General features: G+C 29.2%; 1 protein-coding gene across 4 annotated transcripts in view; it reads left to right on the top strand.

The window, feature by feature from the left end:
• Positions 1-20,006, top strand: part of LOC107452435 (beta-alanine transporter-like) — a 28,304-nt gene extending 8,298 nt beyond the window's left edge. For 2 of the 4 annotated variants that reach the window (XM_087163663.1, XM_087163662.1), the window contains exons 6-11: positions 1,533-1,662; positions 6,637-6,743; positions 8,127-8,341; positions 12,202-12,383; positions 18,965-19,125; positions 19,836-20,006. In XM_087163663.1, the coding sequence (XP_087019789.1) occupies positions 1,533-1,662; positions 6,637-6,743; positions 8,127-8,341; positions 12,202-12,383; positions 18,965-19,125; positions 19,836-19,965 (925 nt within the window). In that variant the 3' untranslated portion in view covers positions 19,966-20,006. Of the gene's footprint in view, positions 1-1,532; positions 1,663-6,636; positions 6,744-8,126; positions 8,342-12,201; positions 12,389-18,408; positions 18,641-18,964; positions 19,126-19,835 lie in introns of those variants that run through there. The other 2 variants (XM_087163664.1, XM_087163665.1) reach the window with 2 other exon arrangements.
• Positions 20,007-20,029: the final 23 nt, after the last annotated feature.

The following is a 20,029-nucleotide window of genomic DNA, read 5'->3' as shown; positions in this document are numbered from 1 at the left end:
GAAAATAATTAAATATTCATATCTTGCGCAATTTTTAATTTTTTTTCTCCAAATTTTAAAACAATAATTTTGTAACTTGTTTAAAATTGTTCCCAAAATTCTACTTAAAATTTTAAAGTTATAACTAAAAAAAACATCAGACAAAAAAATTTTTTTTTTAATTATCTCCATAAATATTTAAGCTAGATTAACGAAATTTAATGCAGTCATTGAAAATAATAACCAAAGTAATCGATACAAGTTACTGGCTTATTACTTAATTTTTTGGCATAGATTGTTCAAAAATACTTGTTTTTTTATAATTTATTGCTGGTCGCTAAAACCCCTGAAAGATTTAAATTTTATTGCAAAGTATGAAATATCGCATGAACCGAGCGCTTCTAAAAACACCAAAATAATCCTCAAAGCCTTAAATCCTCAAAGCATATATATATATATATATATATATATATATATATATATATATATATATATATATATATATATGACGATTGTAAGCAAACTCAGCTGCAAAACCTCACTTACCCGCAAATCATTCAAATCTTAGGTGATCTAGAATCCGCAAGACCGAATGTAGTGATAATGGAATAATAATATTTTGATAATTAGAACATATAGCTTATACGAGTATCAAAAAATATTTGTAATGGTTACATTGGGGAACTATTTATTTATTTATTTAAAAAAAAATACAAGTACTTGAACTAGCCACATTTGGGTGTGGGGGTCTGAAATTAGTTCAGATGGCTACAGAATTATTTTCAAAATGGTATTTTTAGTTTTGTTTATTTCTTATCTGAATGTACTAGTTTATAAAGAACGTAAAGGTTTATATGCATACATATACATTACCCAATATATATATATATATATATATATATATATATATATATATATATATATATATATATATACATTGGAATGTTGTTTAAATTTTGAATATCTTTGGTCCAGAAGGCTAGCATATATGACACTTGAAAGCACATGTCAAATTTTAATACTAAAATTTCCATCAAAAATTTTAATTTACGTTTTTAATCTAAGTAAATTTATTCAAGACCTTGTAAAAGCAGAACTTGAAAATAGCTAGGTAGGTACATTATTTACGTCTCTCTGGAACTGTACAGTGACAGTCTGGGAAGCATCCCACAAGATGGTCAGAAGACTTGCCATCCCAATTTTGATCCTCTGCAGAGGGAATGGTTCCTCCACTTTGGTAACTCAACAACCTTTGCGCGAAGTCGAGCCCTTAACAGTAGAACAGTTTAATGAGGACATAAACAGCACAACTACGGTCCCTACGCAGGCTAATCAAAGTGGTCACCCACCCACTTACTGACCGCAGCCAGTAATGCTTGTTTTCAGTGTTCTACTGGGAACCGTGTCTTTACGATCTGTGGGATGCAAATCGATGAGGTAGCATGATTGCAATTAATATTTTTCATATTTTAAATATCTACAGTACGATTTAAAAAAAAGTTATACGTATTTATATATTGTTCTTTTTATTTATTATAATTTTCATTTTATAGTATACTGCCTGAATCTCCAAGCTGGCTGATATCGCAAGAAAAATACGAAGAAGCTGCTAAAATCTTGGAAAAAATTAGTAAAATGAACTGTCAAGATGTATCTTATGAAGAACTTTTGAAAAACATTCAGGTCCTAGAGATATTTATTTGAAATTATTTTAGAAAATTTGTCTTCAATCAATTTAATTCTCATACATCGGTTAAAGTTAAACTTCCACTAAAAGGCGTATTTCTTACTCGTTAGCACAATAAACCGAATTTCCAACCAGTCTTGTTAAAGTTTTCCACTGTCTGGCAGACCATTGAAGGGTTTCGTGATTTTTTTCCTTGCGTGGCGCTTGAAAAAGTTTTTCATTACATCTAATCCTCTCTTGTTTTGTGGTTTGATATAGGAGCTACTTTTTGCGGCAATTCAAAATTGCCAGGATAAGAAGATTAATCATAACTTTAAAGAAAGCAATACCTCAAAATAATCTTCTGCTCAGCACTACTTATATAACAAAACTCGTTTCCTAATATCGAAATGTTTAAAATGATTGCTGCTTTTTTATAGTACTGCTGAGAAATATTTGAATTTAATTGATGTTAAGATAGTTGAACTCATTTTGTCCCGAAATAATAAATTAAAATAATAGAAAAAGTGGTTTTAAGGAAAAAGTGGTATAATATATTATCGAAATTAATTTGTTTTTCTACTGTTAAGCATACAATAAGCCTTTGATAGATCAAAAATTACTTGTTCCTTAGAATTCTAGATCTAATCAGAAATAACTAAATCATTGTGGTATCTGAGAATCCTTTAATTCATCCAGATGAATGAAAATACTGAAAATAGTTTCCCACCACAATGAATGTTTTTGAAAAAAGGAACTGTCCTAAATATATGACGCTGGGCGTTAACCGGTTAACACCAGGGCTAAAGAGAATAGAAGGGCTAGTTCACTCCACTCTTAGAGCTGAAGCTACGATTTCCCTCCTCATGACGTCACTGTGTCCACAGATCTCGGAGATCGCAAGCAAAGATATGATAACTTTGCATCTTTCTCTTTGTAAAAATAAGTTATACTTTTTCTGGTTATTAGCTTTCAAACTTTGCGTAATTAACTCATTATTTCTGTTCATAAACATAGTTCAAAAAAACTTTCTTGGTTATTATATTAAAAAAAAATACAATTTTAAACTTATAAAAATTTTTTACTAGTTGGCGAAAATGACACTATAAATACTTTATTTTAAAAAGTTCAGTTTTAACTTTAATTATTAAGAAAAATGAAAGCATATATCGACACTTTTTTTATCTACATATTCTTTTATAACGATAAGTTGAGTTAAATTTAGAATCCTTGATTTTAAAATATGTCGTTAATAGCAATTTGTTCATACTTAATCATTAGGAAACATCAACCTTAAACGCTAATTACTGAAACAAAATAATAATTAAGTTTCCTAATGACATTAGAAATTTTACAATTGTTTATAGATATTTAAATTTACGATTATATAATTTATAGATATTTAAATTGAAGAAAATATAATTTTTTTAAAAAATCATACATTTTCAGAATAACTACATTAAAAAATATGTTATGAAATTAGGAGAATTTCAACTATATACTATATATTTTACTTATACTTTTTATTTACATTTTAATTTTCTTTGACTTTATTCATTTTTTAATTCTTTTCACCTGCCTTTCTTTTTGAAGTAACGAGGCAGTTTCTATTTAGATAATGAATTTTTATAAAAGCTCTTAACGACAGAATAAACGTATTGCTGTTTTATATTATCTGTGTCATTTCGGAATCCATTTTTTAAATAGTTGTTCATTTACTTTAGGGAACACGCGGAAAATTATATTTTTTCCTTTTGTTTTTGTATCAGAATTTTTGCAAGTTGCAATCGCGCAAACTGGCATTTCGATAATAGTTTTAAATTCTTGTAAATTCTCTGCAAAAACTGAGGAAAGTCATTATAGAAAATAACAAATGTCTTAGAATATCTCGCAAAAAGAAATGATCCAATATTAGTTAGAGCTAGTAAGGCCGATCGCTCCGTTCCTGAAGTAAAAGTGCGAGCTTTGCGCCAAAGTGACGTCACTAGAGAAAATCGGAGGATTGGCGCGGCGAGAGTTACTTCAAAGGAGTGAACCAGCCCTTCTATTCTCTTTAGCCCTGGGTTAACACTAGGTTTACGGATGTTTCATATATAACTCTCTCTACGAACTCGCGTCATTTTGACGCATGAACGAATACATGTAACAGCACTTACAGAGATGCCAACTTGCTCCAGACAGCATATATATATTTTAAAGTGGTAGTTTATCAATTGTGATTCTTGGTTTAATAAATTCAGTTTAGTAGATTTCTATCCACCACTATTTCTAAATAATTCGTAGGCTTAAATAATTCACCACTTTATATTTGGGAAGTTTATTTAGTAGTTAATTACCGTTTTTTAAATTACTTTATTGTGTCCGGAGCAGTTGGCTTTATATACTATAATAAAATAATATGAGATATATATTTATGAAATATTCCAGTATTTTATTTTTCAATACTCGAACTATGCAACTGAAACCTTGAAAATCTAACACTCTGACATCAATTGACATTCTGCGTTTGTTCTTTCTATTATTGCTTATTGGCAACAGTTGTTTATCGCTTGTTTCATTTGAGAAATCGATATCGGATCGAAGTAATGTCGTTATATTCTTACTTATTATTGATGTGATGTTTGCATGTTTACTCAAAATTTTGTCTAAATTACGATCGCGTCAGATTGACGCATATCCGTAGAGATAGGTATACCATAAAGAGAATTTCAATATTTCAACGCTTTTGAAGAAAATAGACTTCAATATATATTTACCTCGATCAATGGATAAAAGTCATTACAAGAGGTAAAAAAAAAAATTCAAACGGGTTTTGTAATTTTCCTTACAAATCTCGAAGTGCGTCAAAATGACGCGTCCCGTAAACCTAGTGTTAAAAAAATTTAAAAGCCCTAAGAAACGTAGGAACTTGACTGGGGTGTCAGCTGATCTCATTTTTCACTAAGGATGTCGCTTTATAATTCATTGCTTGTTTCCGTTATTGATTCTTCTGTTTTCTAAATATTTCTTCTCGTCAAATAGTTAATTTTTTTTATATATATTAGCATAAACATTATGCATAACTCACAGTATCCCATAATATTTTTAATGCCATACGGCTGATTTAAAATTATTTCAGACGTTATTTCATGATTCTTTTAATAACATTATTTTTAATTTTGTAGAACAGATTAATATGTAATATTTATTAAATCAAGAATATAAGCTAACAACTGATGTCTTTCATTATTATTATTTAAATACAAATATGAAACAAATTGCTTAATATTAAAAAAAAATTGTGAAAATAACAAAAAGAGTAGCGTTTACGACAGTTTTGAATGACATAACGTTGAAAGAATGCGAAGGATACATCCCGTCACATATGTTATTTTTAAAAGTATAATTATTGTTCTCTTTTCGCAAGTTTTCTATTGTATGTCATTTATTTCAATTTTAAATATTTTAATCCTTAAAAAAGAATTAGTTTTAGATATTTTAATAATTTATTTAAAATCCTAAGTTTTTCCGCTAGAACACATTTCAAATTGGTTAACTTAGAAGCAATCCATTTTAATCCATATATCATAACATAGCAATCTTCGGGGATTAGGAGCGTCAGCAAACAGGTAACGCTACCCACTTGTTCTGTTGTTGTTGTTTCTTATGCCACTTGCCACACTAGCAAGCCTGCTTGGTGAAACCGAGCAAATTTAAGGCAGAAGGTGCGTTTCTTGTTTTACATTTGCGTCATCTATGGTCGAGAATTCGCCTTCAGCTACACACACGTCACATCCGTTTATAGGGTGGACCCATTCATACATTCATCCATTCATTCATCCACAGATCGTAATTTTTGACCTGGATCAGAGAACGATCGATCTCCAATGCAGTACCCCCAGAGGTATTGATTTGTTATGGGAACATGGAGGACTTTGCGACTCGACAGATTTAACGTGCATCAGTCACCATTTACTGCACGGGGAGTCTTCGGCTGGCGGGGTTCGAACCCACGAACTCTCGGACATGTGCCCAGCCATCACCTCCAACACCAGAAAGTCTCCACACGGTTTTTTATAAGTAGTCCGTGCGGACTATTCCAAAATTGAACCGGTTGTGCGCATGGAACCCATATTCTATTCTAAAGTTGACTGAGAGAAATTTATCATTTATGCTTGAGAATTGAATCTGTAGTGGTTGACAAGTAAATGAAACAAACCAATCATATTCATAAACTAAACAAATTTTTAGACATATATTTGCTACCACTCTCTTATTTTTTCCTAGATTTCGCATTAAATGGCTCTTTCTAAAACTGGTTTACTTTCATAGTGGTCTGATCGGACTACTGATAAAAAACCGTGTGGAGGCTTTGTGATGTAGGAGGTGTTGGCCCAGCACCCTACCGACCAGGCTATCCCGGCCTTTTCACTTGTTCTAGATTATTAAAACGAAATTTTCAGTTTTCAAACTAAATATACCTTATTATAATGTAAAATACATATTGGTACATGACAAACGAGCAGTTAATTTGGAAATTTATTATAGACGTTATTTCATAATGTTTTAATTATCAGTTCTTTTTATTTTCAGTTTTGTAAAACAGATATATGTAATATTTATTAAGACCAATAAATGAATAAGGAAATGAATTTCTTCCCCTTTTTCGTCGCATGCTCCATTCTATTATTATATGTTTATGAACATACACTCCGATATTTTAGTTTTGAGCGAAATTTTCAATACGAATAATCTTTTTCCCCTCTTAGTTAACCGATTATGTATCTGCAATTGATTTCATAGAGGCACTTTTCAACCTTCCCAAAATGCTTCACTTGCATTTCTTCGATAGAAAGTATTTAAAAAAAATTGTATGCTTGTTTCGTATAAATTGGCATGAATTACAATAAAGCTGGTCATATCTCTCGATAATCTTTTTAAAATTTTCTTAGTTGTATGATTAAGTATCGTAATTTCCAAGATTTCGTACTGAAAACTCTCTTTTATTCCAGAATTTAGAAAAAAAGAAAAAGAAAATCGATTTCAAGAGCAATTCACCAATCAGTCTGTTTACGTATCCAAACATGAGAAAGAGATTCTTTTTTTGCATTATAGTAATGTAAGTCCTTTTTTCAAAACCTAATTTTAAACATACATGAATAGCTAGTGAATTAAAAATTGTAAAACCAAAATAATTTCTGATTTTATCATCAAAATTTTATGTACTAACATATGTATTGTTAAAAATTGAAAGAGGATAATAATATAAATTACACCTTAAATAGGTAAATTAATTCATTATTAATTATGTTAATTAATAATTATTATATTAATTTAAATATATTTTTTTCAACGGCTTAGAGATTCGAAATCTGAGAAATAAGCTGAAAAGGCAGTTGAAAGTTTGAACAAGTAAACATTTGAGAGATTCCTTTCTTTCTCTCTCTCAACAGCCAGCACCCTCAGAATTTGGCAAAATCTGAGCATGGAAATTTTACTAAACTGTACTGTTATTATTTATCAGAAATTACATGAAATTGGTTTCAAACAAACACTTTGCTATTTAAACATGATTGATAAACAGAGTAGGGAATTTGTTAGTTTCAAAAGTTAAATCATCATCATAGTTGGCCAGACAGCCCAATGTGGGCCTCCGAAGTTTTCTTCATGACGACCTCCGATTTATCTTTGATCTCCAACTCTTTTCATTAATTGCTAGAAAATCAGATTCCACTGAGTCAGCCCATCTCAACCACGGCCTTCCCAGCTTTCTTTTTCCAGTGGGTCTAAAAAGCAGTATCTTTTTTATTGTGTTGTCGTCACTCATTTGAATCACGTGGGCGATTCAATTCATTCTATTTGTTTTTATGTATTTAAGTTCATTCTATTTATTTCATATTAAGTTTTTAATCTACAAACTCTTGTCCGGCCAGAGTTGACATATGCTTCCTGAAGCTTGGACAATGACAAAACTGGAGGAAAATTGTATCGCAATATTTGAGAGAAAGATTTTGCTCGGCATACTTGGTGGTGTAAATGAAAACAATAACTGGAGAAGGAGATTTTACTTTGAACTGTACAAGATTTATAAACAACCTGATATTATTAAATTATTATTGAATAAAAAATTTTTACTACACTAATTTAATTCTCTTGTTTGTAATTGCTGGCAGGAGTTCAAATTCCCGATTGCTCTCCTGCACAAACTATTGGGACCATATTTTTCAGATTGTGGTGCCCTTTTTAATTTTGGTGGTCAGAAATCCCAATTCTAAAAATTTATTCAGGAAAAGTATGTTTTTGAGCTGAATTTTCTAACTTAAAATAGCGTATTCACTCATTATATAGAATATTTAAGTTTAAGACATTAAGATAGAGTCTTAATACTTGAAAATCCAATAATTAGATCAAAAATAATTCAAGAAGATCACTATTTTTAACACTAGAACAGCCAAATTTTTAAATTACCTAATTTACTAATCAATTTGTTTTCTATTTTAAGGATAGGAGTTTCCATACCTTATTATGGATTGCAAGAAAATATTGTCAACTTAAGTGGAAATGAATTTCTGAATTTTTTCTTTTTGTCTCTTATTGAAATACCGGCTCATCTCCTGACTTGGTGGCTTTTGAACAAAATAGGAAGAAAGAAAACAATTAAGTTTGCATTCATATTCACCATCGTGTTTTGCTTGATACCAGTATTTTCTCCTCAAGGTGAGCGAAGATAATAAGAGTTTTCGAATGCTTTGCTTTGATTTGTATACTTCTTCAAATATTTAGTATAATTAGTAGCTGAATCAAATTGGAATTCTTCATAAAACAGCGAGGTAGCTATTTTAGTGAAGCAATTGCTTCAGAGCAAATTAACAAGTTAGTAGGAGACATTCGATCGTAGAGCTTCATCAAGATTTTAGACTAGATTCATTTATCTTCATCTGGAATGTTTTATAAAACAGCAAGAAAGGTAATGTTGTAAAACAATCACGCCAGGGGAAGCTAATATTTTAAGTGTGGGGCATTCCAGCGTAGAGCTTCGTCAAGACTTTTAACTATATTCATCTAGCTTTATCTGGAATGTTTCATAAAACAGCGAGAAAGCTAATTTAGTAAAACAATCGTGCCAGGGGAAACTAATATTTTAAGTGCTGGCATTCTGGCTTACAGCTTCACCAAGATTTTTAACTAGATGAATTCATCTGTAATGTTTCATAAAACAGCGAGGCAGCTATTTTGGTGAAACAATCGCTTCAGGGAAAGTTAACATTTTAAGTACGGGGCATTTCAGCTTAGAGCTTCATCAAGACTTTGAACCTCCCTTTATCTTTTTAACTGGCAATTTTCTTTCAGGGAATGTTTAAACAATTCACTTTTACATATAAATAGTTTTAATATTTTATTAAATTTTTAATTAGAATGTACCGCTTACAAGTTTTGCAACTACAACCGAATAAACTTTAATCTCTTATTATCACAAATCAAAATTACTTGAAGATGCATGAAATCTTAACTCAATCTTAAACGACTAATTTATGTTTCAATGATTGGACTATTTACCGATATACACATTTATGCATCACCATAGCATGAAACAATATTTCAAAAACACAAATTAAGAAGCTTGTCACTGACAAAAATAAGCAATTCCAGATAATTTATAAGAAACAAATGTTCCCATATAAAGATATTAAAATAGAAATATTTGACAAATATATTGCCAAATTAAAACAGAAATTTCTGGACGAAGTTCTAAACTGTAAACCAGCAGATTTTAATAAAATGTTTCGTTGTGAGAATCTAGAAGATTTTAAGTATTAGGTATGGTTCTCAACACCAAGAGGCATATATACATTATGTGTATACGCCCAATCCCAAGCTATGCTTCCCTCACTTGAAGATCGTGAAATAAATACGCGAATTAGAATATGACTCACCTTCGAGCATAAAATTCTAAGAAGAATCAAAGGCACACCTTGGTTCGGGTGAAATAATACAATTTATAGCGACCTAAAAATAGACAAATTAGACAACTGCCTACAAAAACAAAAGGCGTTCTTCTTAAATAAATCCACGAAGTCCACAAAGTGTGATTTTAATCAAATTTTCGATTTTGATTTAATTCACAACATAAACTTAACTTATCAATTTAATTCCCAACATCTCAAGATGAACTGCCTCACTCGGCATCCGTGAAGAACTTCGGGGGAGGGGGGAGCGAGCGAGTGCTGAGGGGAATCAAGATGCAGGGCTCGAAAAAACCCAGAAATTTTACCCGCCCCCGAGAACGGCTTGTCCAACAATGTACCCGTCCTCCTTTGAAACTAACCCGTCGCTTCTAAATAAATAAAAATATTATTTTTCCTTATTTATTACAAACATTAACATAAATTGCACAATGAATTAGTAGTTACTAGGATTACAAATACTAGGATTACATTATGCAGTAATACGCATTACATTATATAGTATATACTAGGTTACTAATAGTAACCTAGTATTTCTTTTATGAAATAATTTAAATGACAAAGGTCAAGTTATCTGGAATGTCAATTTATCCGAAGGTACTGCGTTTTTGAAATGAATCAAATATGACGTTTGCCAGTTCCACAATCAAGCCAATGATTTACAGAGGTTTCTGCATAGAAATCTGAAAGGGGTTTTCCATTTAGGTAGATGTTCATAACTGAGCTAAACGCTTCTTGTTTAAGACCAGTACGTAATGTGTCTTTTTGTAAGTTCATTGCTAAAAAGCCTCTTTCAACCGCTGCAGTACTCCCAGACAGAGAAAACATCAATTCCACCATGAGCTTGTATGTTGCTGTATTTCTAGATTAGAGGGTCATTTTAGAAGTGAGGCGCTAGACTCTTGTAAGATAACAAAAATTGGAAATGTATCACGAACATTAACGGGAAAATGGCCGTCCGCGCGGACGTCGGATTCTAGAAATTTGTTGTCCGCGGGGAATTTTTGACCGCCGAGGACGGGCGGACGGGCTGTTTTTCGAGCCCTGTCAAGATGCCTGTTGTTGTTTTTTTATCATTTTATTTTCGATACCTTGTATATATATATACATGCCTCCCAACTTGTATGGTCGCTGAAAAAAATATTAAAACAGTGGTAGTAAAACAACAATTAAAGTTGGTAAATATTTTCTAAAAATTAAACATTTAAGAGTTTAATAAGCTAATAAATAGATCATATAAACATGTTTTTTAATTATTGATACGTCGTGGTAGGTCGAAAAGTTTTTTGAAACTTTAAATTGAAGATTTAATGCGTGAAAACGCTATAATATTGCTACCACTAAGAAAATTTTTTTTGCCTGACGTATGAATTGGTTGCTACTTATAGGTTGCAATTATTAGATATCTATATATATTATCTATATATAATTATTTCTGCGTCCCTGATTGTCTTGTATATAGCCTGTAAGTGTATTTTATATTATTGTTTTTTTATTATAATATTATTATTTTATCATGTTCATTTACTATTGTAATCTTCTCACTTTGTTCTTATTTTCAAAGTTGTAACAAAATAGATACATATTAATATTTTAATCATTGTCTAATATAGTTGTTTGATTTTGACGGGGAGATTTCCGTATCGTGATCAGTGGCAGAATAATCGCCAAGTCTTGGAAACTTTCGGGCAGGTGGCAGCGAGAAACTAGCGAAAGCATCATAGAAAGGGACCAACTCGTAGCCACCCCCGGGCAAACATCTACATGTTTTTTCTCTCTTTAATTTACAAGTTTAAAATCTTTTTGGCACCTTGGCGATAGCAGTTGGCGCGACAGATCACGATACAGAAACATCCCCGTTTTGTCCACAAAAGAAAAATAATTTAAATAGTCCGATTTTAAGTCCGATTAATTTTTTTTATGAATCCTTAATGTTAGCGTAATTAAAATAACTCTTGCTTACAATCATATAATTAATTGTTATATCACAAACACTACAAATAATATTTACCAGAAAGTGAAAAAAAGGCATCCACGTATTTCATTCATCTCCTGTTACTTCCTTATCTTAAACACTAAGCAATAGAAATAACTATGTATCAAATTTATATCGTTTTTACCCACTTACCTTCTTTACTGACTGGTATGGACATAAGGAATGGGCAGAGGCAATGTTTGATTAACTACCCTGATAAATTAGACAAGTGAATACCAGCTGCTTTTTCTTGAGTTTTAATGAATGTATAAAAAAATTCGAATCGTTATAAAAATGTTCTTTTATTCCCTGCACTAGAAAAAATATCTAATGTTGGGTATTCGATAACCTATTGAATTTTTTTAATAAAAAAAACAGACATATTTATATATTTAATTTCAAATAAATCACTAGTAGTTATCGATGTACTTATTCTATTAGCTCTCTTACATCAAAATGCTATGCCAACATATCCGAGGGGCTACGCCACATTACTGCACATTCAAAGTAAAATGGCATAGTTGGAGATGTGCAATTTAAATATTCTTTTTACTATCACTATTGATTTCTAATTAAGTGGTTTAACTATTGCAGTGTGTATCCAGCACTTTTATTTAATTTTCCTCATTAATTTACAGACAATTCAGAAATTCAGATTGTAGTTGCTATTTGTGGGAAAGCTGGAGCAAGTGCAGCTTTCATGGCTCAGTACCAGCATTGTCCAGAACTGGTCCCAACTCCTCTGAGAGGTATTGCGATGGGCTTCATCAGTACCATTGGAGTTGGTTCCACGCTCTTCTCACCATTTATTGTCGGTTTGGTAAGGTATTATTGATTTATTCGTTTTCCGCAATATTTATTATGAATCAGTAAGGAGTCGCATTTTCAAAGTCTTTCTTCTTAAAAGCAAGATTAAAAGTTTACGGTTATAAATTATATTTACAGTTTTTTTTCCGGCTATGGAACCCTAAAGGATCCGCATTCTTTCGATAGAACCCCGGCTTTATAATTAAAGTAAAGTAAAGTAGTTAATACTGAAAGAAAACACAAATAATTAAGATCAAAAGGATAAAACTTCTTTGAAAAAAACGCGCTAAGAAGCAGCAGAAATTTCAGAAAAAAGTATCAATACAAAACAAATGAAATAAAATAAAAATATGACCACCGAAGCCGACGTCTTCAGGGGGTACCGGCCCCGGTAGCCATTAAAAACAAAACCATTTCTATTTGAGGGAGAAGCAAAAGCTTAAAATATCTCCCTCAGTACCCCGATGGTTTTGTATAGAGGTCCAGGAAAAACAAGATACATTCAAAAGAATAAACAAATTACGAAAAGAAAATCAATAAAAATCATCAGAAAATTAAAAACTCACAGTCACAGGTCAAGAATAAACTTCAAAAGCAAGTGGAGGAAAAGAAAACACTAAAAACTGAAAAACAACGCCCCCTATAATAATGCGCAGTAGAAGTTTAAAAATGAAATGAAAAAGGTCAGGAGAAGGAGAAACGTAGATAAATTAATAGAATGCTTAACTGGGGCTGCTCAGTTAAGACTAGAATTGCGCCCTGTTAAAAGAAAAAATATATAAAAACTTAAAAACCATCAATCATTTTTTTAATTAAAAAATTAACATTACAAAAATTAAAAGGAAAATCATTTTTACTCAAATTATTTAAAAAATTATCCACAGCTTCCCGAAAACTTTCAACATTATTACAAATTTTCTTGATCCTAACTAATTGCGAAAAAACAAGATTTTTGAATATTTTACTACACAAATTAGTTTTAAAGTTGCAGAAAAAAATAACATTAAAATTAAAGGCTTTTCTTTTATCAAACACACCAATTTTAATAAAATTGTTAACAATATCAATTTTAAAATCTAAATATTCAATATTAAAGCAATTTTCATTAGTTTTTTTCAGGACCAAATCACCAGGATAAATAGTATAAATAAAATTATAATCGTCACAATTAAACAAAATCAAATCATCAATGTATCGGAAAGCATTAAGCACTTTATGTTCAAGAAATTTAGCCTCGAAAAAGTGCAAAAAAATGTTGGCAAAAGCCCCAGAAAAGGAATTACCTTGTGGAATTCCAATAATTTGTTTATAAAAATCTAAACCATTAAAAAGAACATTCTCAAAAAGATTAAACTTGCATAAATCTAACCAGTTAAACCTATCAATTTTTTCATCAAATAAATACTTGTTATAAATACCTTCACAAATCTCAATAATTTTTTCATGTGGTATGCTGGTATACAAATTTTCAAAATCAAAAGTGTTAATGCTGGAAATATCATTACTTTTAATAAAATCCAGAACTTCAACATTACTTTCAATAATAATATTTTTCTCTTTTTTAATTTTAAGCAAAATAATTTTTAAAAAACAAAAAAACCTTTTACTAATATCAGAATTATAACTATTAGTACCACATGCTATAAACCTAAATTTAATCGGATTTTTATGAAATTTAACTATTGGAAATAAATATGGAAATGTAATCCTATTTAATTTAAATTTTAATTTTTTACTAAATGCAATAATTCTTTTTTCAATAACTTTTTTATCTTCTTTTAACTTTAAATAGGTATTATTTGCATTATATTCCCCAATAATCAATTTTTTAAAAAAATATTTACACATAATACAGAAATTATTTGAAGCTTTATCAACAACAGTAACAATGAATTTATCCTTAAGATTTTTAATTTTTCTAGATAAATCATAATCAATAAAAGTACCTTTAGGAAATGAACTAAAACTGGTATTAAATAAATTAAATTTAACCCTTTCAATAATTTTAGCTTTCCACTCAGAAAAACCTTCAACAGGCCAATGATATTTTCTGGAAATTTTTGCAATAAAAAAAATCTAGATCTTTTTTAATGGATAAAATAAAATCTTCTTTTTTCATCTTAACTCTGGTTCTAAATTTTGAACCCTTACTTAAAATGCTAATTAGATCCTGATCACCCACAATTTCCAAATTTCCGGTAATAACATGTCCATAATCATTATCAATAAATTTTGAAAAACCCTCCTCATTACAATAACAATCAGATTTAGAAATACAATTAAGATTTCGACTTAAAAAATTATAATTACACACCTTTTTCCTAAGTGTAGAAGAAAATTTAAAAGCAGCAGTAACCCTAATTTGTTCTAAAGGAAAGAAATCAGAAAGACCATGAATAATCTGTGGTAACTTAACATTTTCAAAATTCTTATCATGAAAATTAATCGTACAAAAAACCCTTTCGACTTTAGAAACATTATTAAAAAGCAAATCAGTTTTATTGACACCAATTTTTGATTTAATTAAATCCAAAACTATAAATTTAACAAGTTCAGTATCAAATTTAATTTTAGAACCAAATTTAATAAGGAAATTTTTTAAAACTTTATTTTTAAAACCAAAAAAATATTTCCTAATAGTGAAAATATTATTCAAATTAACAGGTAAGTTACAAAAATTCGAAAACTCATCAAACTCAATAAATTTACCCTTACCTTTTCCACCTCCCCTTTTACTTCTAAATTTTGAATCACAAACACCAGGAAAATCAAAAACTTTTAATTTATTATAAATACAAAAATCTTCAGTATTAACAGTACCTTCCCCATTAAATTTACTATTTAATCCATAAGGAAAAAGAGTTTTAAGACTACCAATGTAAATATTTTCTAAATCAAGTCTTTTATCTAAATTTTCCATAAAATCCAAAATAAAAAGAGTAACATTATTAAAATCATGAAATTGAAAATGTAAAATTTCATAATCCGTGGAACAATTACTATTATTAAAATTTTTTATAGCTGATCTGTGGGAATTAATCCGCTTATGAAATTCAAGACCTGTCTGACCAACATAACACAAATTACAACAATTGCACTGAATTAAATAAATAATATTAATACTTTTACAAAACAATACATTAGAATGACTGTCAATTTGAGAACTATCAGCCAAAGGACAAGTTTTACATTTTTTATTACAACATTTCTTAAACTTTTTAAATTTTTTTATATTTTTAAATTTATTTAAACAAAATATTTGACTTAGTAACTTTTTGTCCGAAGTAATCCCTAAGTCAAGACTAACTTCAGTGCTCCTTGTTTGGGCGCGCGACGAGCCAGGCGCCATAAAATATTTATATATTGTACTTTGCATTATTTTAAAATTAACCTAAAAGGAAATACTAAATTAGACATATAAAACCTAGACATCCAACAAAACCCTTTGACGCTTTAAATTAATTAGAAAACACCTAAAGCAAGTTTTTAAAAACAAAATAATTTTTCAAATAAGAAAAGCGCAAATGCAGCATAAACCAAATTTGAAAATTACAATACTGAAAGAAAACACAAATAACACAAATAATTTCTACACTTAGGAAAAAGGTGTGTAATTATAATTTTGTAAGTCGAAATCTTAATTGTATTTCTAAATCTGATTGTTATTGTAATGAGGAGGGTTTTTCAAAATTTATTGATAATGATTATGGACATGTTATTACCGGAAATTTGGAAATTGTGGGTGATCAGGATCTAATTAGCATTTTAAGTAAGGGTTCAAAATTTAGAACCAGAGTTAAGATGAAAAAAGAAGATTTTATTTTATCCATTAAAAAAGATCTAGATTTTTTTTATTGCAAAAATTTCCAGAAAATATCATTGGCCTGTTGAAGGTTTTTCTGAGTGGAAAGCTAAAATTATTGAAAGGGTTAAATTTAATTTATTTAATACCAGTTTTAGTTCATTTCCTAAAGGTACTTTTATTGATTATGATTTATCTAGAAAAATTAAAAATCTTAAGGATAAATTCATTGTTACTGTTGTTGATAAAGCTTCAAATAATTTCTGTATTATGTGTAAATATTTTTTTAAAAAATTGATTATTGGGGAATATAATGCAAATAATACCTATTTAAAGTTAAAAGAAGATAAAAAAGTTATTGAAAAAAGAATTATTGCATTTAGTAAAAAATTAAAATTTAAATTAAATAGGATTACATTTCCATATTTATTTCCAATAGTTAAATTTCATAAAAATCCGATTAAATTTAGGTTTATAGCATGTGGTATTAATAGTTATAATTCTGATATTAGTAAAAGGTTTTTTTGTTTTTTAAAAATTATTTTGCTTAAAATTAAAAAAGAGAAAAATATTATTATTGAAAGTAATGTTGAAGTTCTGGATTTTATTAAAAGTAATGATATTTCCAGCATTAACACTTTTGATTTTGAAAATTTGTATACCAGCATACCACATGAAAAAATTATTGAGATTTGTGAAGGTATTTATAACAAGTATTTATTTGATGAAAAAATTGATAGGTTTAACTGGTTAGATTTATGCAAGTTTAATCTTTTTGAGAATGTTCTTTTTAATGGTTTAGATTTTTATAAACAAATTATTGGAATTCCACAAGGCAATTCCTTTTCTGGGGCTTTTGCCAACATTTTTTTGCACTTTTTCGAGGCTAAATTTCTTGAACATAAAGTGCTTAATGCTTTCCGATACATTGATGATTTGATTTTGTTTAATTGTGACGATTATAATTTTATTTATACTATTTATCCTGGTGATTTGGTCCTGAAAAAAACTAATGAAAATTGCTTTAATATTGAATATTTAGATTTTAAAATTGATATTGTTAACAATTTTATTAAAATTGGTGTGTTTGATAAAAGAAAAGCCTTTAATTTTAATGTTATTTTTTTCTGCAACTTTAAAACTAATTTGTGTAGTAAAATATTCAAAAATCTTGTTTTTTCGCAATTAGTTAGGATCAAGAAAATTTGTAATAATGTTGAAAGTTTTCGGGAAGCTGTGGATAATTTTTTAAATAATTTGAGTAAAAATGATTTTCCTTTTAATTTTTGTAATGTTAATTTTTTAATTAAAAATATGATTGATGGTTTTTAAGTTTTTATATATTTTTTCTTTTAACAGGGCGCAATTCTAGTCTTAACTGAGCAGCCCAGCTTTTGCTTCTCCCTCAAATAGAAATGGTTTTGTTTTTAATGGCTACCGGGGCCGGTACCCCCTGAAGACGTCGGCTTCGGTGGTCATATTTTTATTTTATTTCATTTGTTTTGTAAAGTAGTTAACTTATAAAACACTGCTATCGTTTTATCATTGATAATCTAAAATTAGGCTTACATCAGGCAGTTGTATTCATAAATTTGGAGGCTAAATATAGGTTTGCTAAGAATTTGGTTTTGGTTTATAAACATAAGATGAAAATGAATGAAATAAGAAGAAGCATGGTTTTCATTGAAACGAAAACTAAAAAGAACTGTCATCAACGTTGAAAATTGTTAGCAGGGAAACATGTTTCTTCATTGACAATCTAGCCAAATCTTTAATTTAATTTAATTTAATTTAATTTAATTTAATTTAATTTAATTTAATTTAATTTAATTTAATTTAATTTAATTTAATTTAATTTAATTTAATTTAATTTAATTTAATTTAATTTAATTTAATTTAATTTAATTTAATTTAATTTAATTTAATTTAATTTAATTTAATTTAATTTAATTTAAAAGATACCAATGTATTAGATAGCAAACCAAACCAAAGATAAAAGATTAGAAACCAAAGATTAGAAGATACCAAAGTTTGAAAAGATACCAATGCAATATTTTATAATGCATATACTTTTCGTAGTTTATACATTATATCGTTAGTTGAAAAATTATGTATTTTTTCCACATCGAAATGTGCTGTTTTTTTACAATGGCATTTTATTGTAATTAATGTCGCAAAAGCAATCAAAATATTAAGTAAATAGAGAATTATTGTTCGTATCTTAATAAAATTACAGGTTTCAGAAATGTTAAAAAGAGTACTAACTTGACCGGAAACAGATTACCTCTTCCACGGATCCATAGGATTCCACGACACACCATTTGGGAACAGCTGATTTACAGGATAAGTAAAAGAAAATGAAAATAAATTTTATATGAAATTATTAATACTTTTCAAATTAATTTCCTGGTATAGAATGTTTAAAATTTCAAGGGACAGTCAAAACAAGGAATAAATTTCACTAAATCTACAAGTTTTCTATCTCTCATTCATTATTCCCAACTTTCATCCACAGAACGCAATTTTGACCTGAACCAGAGAATGATCAATCTCAAATTTAATACCCCAAAGGTATGATTTGTAATGGGAACATGGAAGACTTTGTGACCCGACATACTTAACATGAACCAGTCACCATTTACCACACGGGGCCTGCGGAGATCCAATTCACGACATCTTGGACATGGGCGTAAAAATAACTTAATATTAGCAATTTAATTATAGTGTATCTATGTTCAAATTTAATTTAAAATTTTTTTTTTCCTTTTCAATTTACATAAGTTTCTTCTCAGGATAAACATGGATCATATCTTCCTTACCTAGTGTTTGCTATTATTTGTTCAGCTTGTGGCTTTTGTGGCAGTTTCTTGCCAGAAACTTTAGGTAAAGTGTTGCCTCAATCCGTGGAAGATGTTGAGAATGCTGATAAGCATCGAAGATCTTTGTGTACTGGGTGAGATAATATTGTTGTTTTTTTTTAAAATTTGTTTATTATACTTGTATATTGAATTTGATCAGAATCAATCTCGTCAGATCCCGTTTGCACCAGCAATGTTAGGTTTGTAAATTGATTCATGGAAACGAAAGGTTCATGATACATAAATACGAAGCACATTACAGGGCTTATCATTATTCCTCTACCAGGACATTTCGGGTGAAAATTAAAAACAAACATAAAAGCAAACGGAAGAGAATTTATTATTCAGGGTGGCCGCAGGCGACTGAAAATTTAAAGTTTTATTAATAATAAAATTTTAGTTTGAAACTTTTTCTATAATAATTTTTTTTCAGTTTGCTAATTTTCAGCCTAATTTCGCCCCATATCTAATTATCAAGGCTAATTAGAAGTATATAACAAGATTTATAAATAACATTCGGATCTGTTTCGAATCTAGGAAAAAGTAAATGGTGGATAATTCATAATTAAAAGTAGTAAAAGCTGTAATTTTTTTAAGGCTATGGATTTACTGCCATTTTTTTTTCTCTTTTGCGAGGTACAAATAGCCCATGTATGATTCTCAGTTCAAAAGTTTAAACCCCTGTCTGAAAGAAAATCATCTCCAGCATTCGTAAAATATTCGACATCACTGGATTAGTTCATTTATAAGTATAAATATTTGTTAAAGCAAATTTCCTTGTGTTTCAGTGATTTCCTTTTTATAGGTGGTGTATGATGAAAAAGTATGACTTACAAGATGAAGACTCGAATAAATCAGAAGACTCCAAATGCAAAGTTCCAAATGTTACTATACATTTGTCAGCACACACCCTTAATAATCTTAAATGCTTGTAAATTTACTTTCCTTAAATGGTGTTTTCTGAAACTTTCTTGCCATAGAAAATAATAAAAAAAGCAG

Source organism: Parasteatoda tepidariorum, chromosome 5 (genome assembly GCF_982258835.1).
Source record: "Parasteatoda tepidariorum strain Cologne lab strain chromosome 5, Ptep-v5.0, whole genome shotgun sequence".
Lineage (NCBI taxonomy): Eukaryota > Metazoa > Arthropoda > Arachnida > Araneae > Theridiidae > Parasteatoda > Parasteatoda tepidariorum.
Note: the sequence above shows the minus strand (reverse complement) of the source record. Positions and strands in the feature narration are given on the sequence as shown.